Here is a 5,125-nt window from a genome sequence, read left to right on the forward strand (position 1 = left end):
GGGGAAGCAAATTCAGCAGCTTTTGTCTGGCTGGAGGTGGGGAGGGGACCCCCAGGTCCTTCCTGGATATGGCAGAGTGTGGGGTGGGCTGGGCTGCTCCCTGCGGCTGGTGTCTGACCCGGACAGAGGGAGGGATGGAGGGACAGAGGGAAGGCAGCAGGAATGGAGGGATAGAGGGACAGAAGGAGGGGCAGTGGGGATGGATGGACAGGAGGGACAGCAGGGATGGACAGAGGGAGCAGCAGCGGGGACGAGTGGACAGAAGGATGGATGGAAGGAGGGATGGATGGACAGAAGGAGGGAGGGATGGACAAAGGGAGAGCGCTGAGGGGGGATGGACAGAGGGAGGGCAGCAGGGAGGGATGGACAGAGGGAGGGATGGATGGATGGACAGAAGGAGGGAGGGATGGACAAAGGGAGAGCGCTGAGGGGGGATGGACAGAGGGAGGGCAGCAGGGAGGGATGGACAGAGGGAGGGATGGATGGATGGACAGAAGGAGGGAGGGATGGACAAAGGGAGAGCGCTGAGGGGGGATGGACAGAGGGAGGGCAGCAGGGAGGGATGGACAGAGGGAGGGATGGATGGATGGACAGAAGGAGGGAGGGATGGACAAAGGGAGAGCGCTGAGGGGGGATGGACAGAGGGAGGGCAGCAGGGAGGGATGGACAGAGGGAAGGCAGCAGGAATGGAGGGATGAGGGGACAAGGAGGGGCAGGGGGGACGGATGGACAGGAGGGACAGCAGGGAGGGATGGGGGGTGGATGGACAGAGGGAGCAGCAGCGGGAATGAGGGGACAGAAGGATGGACGGAAGGAGGGATGGATGGACAGAAGGAGGGAGGGATGGACAAAGGGAGAGCGCTGAGGGTGGATGGACAGAGGGAGGGCAGCAGGGAGGGATGGACAGAGGGAGGGATGGATGGATGGACAGGGTTCCACCCTGAGGTTTCCCCTCCCCAGAAGCTGCCCCGTGAGCAGTGGGATGACCCGGAGGTGCTGAGGGGAGAGGAGGAACGTGGGGCTCTGCTCGTTGCTGGGTTGATGTCCCTGCCATGTCTGCGTGGAGCGGGGCCACGTGCGCCTCTGTCGCAACTGCCTGAGGAACCCAGGGGGTTTTAGCTTCTTCCCTCGCCCCTCGGTTCACGGGGTGCTGCTCAGGAGGATATTGGTCATCTCATCTGCTGGGCTGGGGCTCAGTGCTGCTGCAGGACACTGCTCAATGGGCGTTAATGCTGCCAGCTCCAGCGCTGGGGAGGGAGGGCAGGGGGGCAGCTTCTGGGCAGCCCCAGCAGAGCCCTGTGTGGGGCAGGACACGCGTGGGGACACTTTCCGCTGTCACTCCCCCCACGCTGCGTGACGTGGTTGCTGATCTGCCTCCCACGGGGACCCCCAGCCCTGTGGAGGGGCAGCCAGAAGATGGGGGTGAGAGTGGAGCGAGGGGCTGGGGGTGGTGGTGATGCTGGGGGAGGTGGTGGTGACGCTCGGCTGTGCCACGGGGGCCAGAGCACCCCACTCTGCCGGGACACCCATCCCACATCCCCGGGGCTGCGGGGACTGTCCCTGCCGTGCACACTGGTGATGGCAGCGACCCCAGCGTCACTGGGGATGTTTTTTCCCCTCTGACTCACTGCCCGCAGGAGTTTCGCCCTCGGAGTCTAGCTCTGACTCCGGCGTTTATTCCACCCACGGGTCCCTTTCTGACTGGGGGCACCACAAGTGCCTGTTCCAGCCTGGGTGGGAAGGGGATTTTTTGCAGCCCACCCCCAGCCCGTCCCACAACGCAGTCTCCGGCCGGGCTGTGGTGATGCTCGGTGCTGGGGAATCCCACGCCGTGACCTTCCAGCCCCACCAACGTGGTGTCCACAGACGCTGCTGAGTGGCTCCAGATATAAATACTTCTGAGCCCCAAATCTGCTGCGGCTGATACACCCCGGCAGCAAGTAACACTCGCTGAAGGTCCAGGGGGACTGTTTGTTGTGGTGGTTGCCAGGAGAGGGGTTGAGGTTTCACCCCGGGTTTCCTCCAGTTCTTCAGATCGGAGCTGGGCTGTCCCATGCTTTGCAAGGTCCTCTCCAGGGCTTGTGGCACCTCCCACACCCCACGATAGAGCCGTCAGCGGCTGCTTGGGTTGGTGCTGGGAGGATGGTGGGGCTGGCACTGGGCACCCCAAAGCTCTGGAGCTACTTGTGGGTGATGGGGTGACTTGGGACCTGGTGCCAGCACTGTTCTGCCCAGCCTGCACCACCACCAGCGGCCGTGGTGATGTTCAGCTTAATTCCCTCCCCCAGGATGGACTCCCACACATCACTGCAAACAGACCCCTTGGGACGCAGGGGCCCATCAGCTCCTCTGCTAGGACAGGGTGGGGGACTTTTTTCCTTGGGGACCTTTGGCAGGGGTTGGGTGGCAGGGTGGCACTGAGATGGGGGCTATGGCATCCACAAACCCATGGTGGGGGGCAGCGGTCCAAGGGCTGGTGTGCAGCCTGGGGTGACCACTGCCTCCTGGCTACACTCTCGGGGCGGCTGAAGACACGAGAGCAGGTCAGTGGGGATGGTCCCTGGGTGCACGTGAGGTGGAGGTGCTGCAAAAATAATTAACCAAACGAGCACGTCCTGTGAGACGTCAGTTCCTCCCCTGGGCCCCTCTGCCCCCCGCTGCTCGAGGGAGGCTGGGCTGGGGGCCAGGTGGGACATTGTGTGGGGCTCCACAAAGAGCCTCGAGAGACCTTTGGACCTGCTGGGGTGGGAACCCCCCCTCTGGAGGCACCGGGAGCTGACGGAGCTGGGGGAGGTCAGCCCCTGAGACTGGGGGGATGCTGGAGCTCTCAGCATCCTGGTCCAGGCTGGTCGGGGTCCAGGCAGCAGAGGGGGCAGAAAGGGGGCTGTAGCCCCCCGACCTGGCATGGTCAGAGGAGGAGAAACCCAGCCCCAGCCGTGCTGGAGGAGGCACGGGGCCACCTGCAAGGCTGGCAGCGCTTCCAGCCGTGCGCTCGGCGCCCTGCGGTCTCTGCCTGTTTTCTGAGAAGCGTGAGCCGCGCGCGCGGGGCCACCGGGGACGGGAAGTGGCTAACCCCAGCCGAGGCAACTGCACGGGCCTCGTGCCTGCACCGTCTCCCTCCAGCCCCGCTGCACACCCCGCTCTTCCGGAGCTCACGGGGTTATTTACCGGCGGAGCCGGCGCCGCTCCAGCAGCGGGTCCCCCACGCTCTCTTCACGGGGTCTTCAGCAAACACCCCCGTTCCAGGCTGGGGACATCCAGCTCCAGCTGTGACACCAGCTCGCAGGCTGTCCTGGGGACCCAAACGGTTGGGTTGGACCACGGAGGGGAGAGATTTAGCAGAGGTGGCCCGTAGCCACGCAGGGGCTGGCTGGCAACCAGCCACCTCCCTCCCTTGCCCAGAGGGACAGCAGAAACTGCCCTGGTGCCACCACCATAGGGACCAGCTCTGGGCAGATGTTGCCTATGCCTCCCTGTGTTCTTCCTCCACGGGAAGATGGGATGAGGGACCTTTTGCTGGATGGACGGATCCCTTAAGCCTTGTGGGCAGATGCCAGGGCTTCTGTCTGTGCATGGTCACTGACAGAGTGGGACATGCTCTCTTGGCCTGCCCAGGCTTGATGTTCCTCAATGAAGTTGCTCCCACCTGGAGGGGTTTCCTCAGCTTCTGTGGGGGGAAAAAGAATCACGTGAGTTCCCCTATAGAAATTATAGGCTGACTTTCCTTCATCTCACCCAGCTGACCAGGTCAGCCCTGAGGAACGTGAAGTATTTCTCCACCAAAACACCAAGAGCTATTGCTCTTGTTGAGCTTAACACCCGGTAGCAGGAGGGGTTTGATGCCTATCTGTGGGAAAATTTGGATCAGGACCTCAGTAGTCCTACCAAAGGTTCTCCTTCACCTCCATGTAACCATGGCTCCCTGGTCCTCCCTGGACGGCTGAGCTCCACCACCTCCAGGTGGTGGTTTCCCCTCCAGCACCCAGGAGGACACTCAGGTGGTGCTGCCCGGGGCTGCGTGCGCTTGGGGACGTTGGTGCCACGTTATGTCTCAGAAGGGAACCACGTCCCCTGGGGGAAGGAAGTCCCTGGCTGCCCAGACCGTGCTGATGCAAGAGGCTGTGACTATTCTGGGAGATAACCTAACCTGGGGTGTCATCTGCTGCTGCCGCTCCTTCCCCACAAGCCCTCTCATGTGTTTTGGGGGGATCTCCCCACGTTTACGGGAAAGGAGAAGTAGGATCCTCTCAGATCCTGACTTAAAAGCCTATTTTTCCAGCAGTGGGGTGGGAGTGCGAAACTGCTCTTTTCTAACTCCTAAAAAAGTCCCCAGGGAGTCTCTGTGTGACCCCCCCATTGCCCAGAGGACAGGAGAGCTCCACAGCATCGCTCATGGTGGAGTGGGGGCCATTCCTCCTCTGAGGATGAGGAGAAGCTTCCTCCAGGTCCTCGCTGAGGTTTCACCAGGTGGAGATGGAGGCGGGTGCCTGCCATCAGAGGGATTTTATGCTTTTTTTTCCCCCTGGATGCTGTTCCCTCTCAACCCCCACTCTGTGCTCCTCCATCATCTGGGCTCTGACTTCATCCCCCAGGTATCCAAAGAGACAATGCCGGTGGTGGCAGCCAGCGCTGCATCCTGTCCCCTCGTCCCCCCCGGGTCACTTCCCGGGATTGTTCTGCTGGGCTCGGGGAGGGGGGTGGCTGTCGGTGGTCCCTGGGGACGGACGAGCCTCACGTGCCGGCGGTGTTCCGTGCACGTCTGGGGGACGGGATGATGGCAGGGAACGGTTGTCCCATCTCTCTGGGCTTTCTCCTGCCGCCCTTCCCCCCTCCGTTAGGAGCTGCCCTCCTACGGTCCCACCAGCAGCAACATTGGGCAGCCCCTGACCGATTTCCATCCCAGCCAAACCCCTTTGGGTGACATTGCCGAGCTGGAGGGAGAGCAGAGGGACACGGCTGACCCGGGCCGGGGCTCCCTGCTGGCTTAGCTGGCATTAACCTCATAATTAAACTCATTAAACTAATGCCAGGAGGGTGCAGCCCTGTCTCACCGTTCCTCGGCACCGAGCCTGCATTCACGCAGGGGGCTCAGCCTGCAAATAACCCTCCTCCACCCCATCACCCC

The 5,125-nt window shown here is 62.5% G+C and overlaps 1 protein-coding gene across 1 annotated transcript in view; it reads left to right on the plus strand.

Annotated features, from left to right (window-relative positions):
• The window catches only part of LOC106896190 (regulator of cell cycle RGCC-like), a 10,004-nt gene extending 5,016 nt beyond the window's left edge, over window positions 1-4,988 (plus strand). Inside the window, exons 5-6 of the mRNA XM_014955971.1 lie at window positions 3,616-3,689; window positions 4,839-4,988. Of these exons, the coding sequence (XP_014811457.1) occupies window positions 3,616-3,689; window positions 4,839-4,988 (224 nt within the window). The remainder of the gene's footprint in view (window positions 1-3,615; window positions 3,690-4,838) is intronic.
• Window positions 4,989-5,125: the final 137 nt, after the last annotated feature.

Source organism: Calidris pugnax, unplaced genomic scaffold (genome assembly GCF_001431845.1).
Source record: "Calidris pugnax isolate Ruff unplaced genomic scaffold, ASM143184v1 scaffold281, whole genome shotgun sequence".
Taxonomy (NCBI): Eukaryota; Metazoa; Chordata; class Aves; order Charadriiformes; family Scolopacidae; genus Calidris; species Calidris pugnax.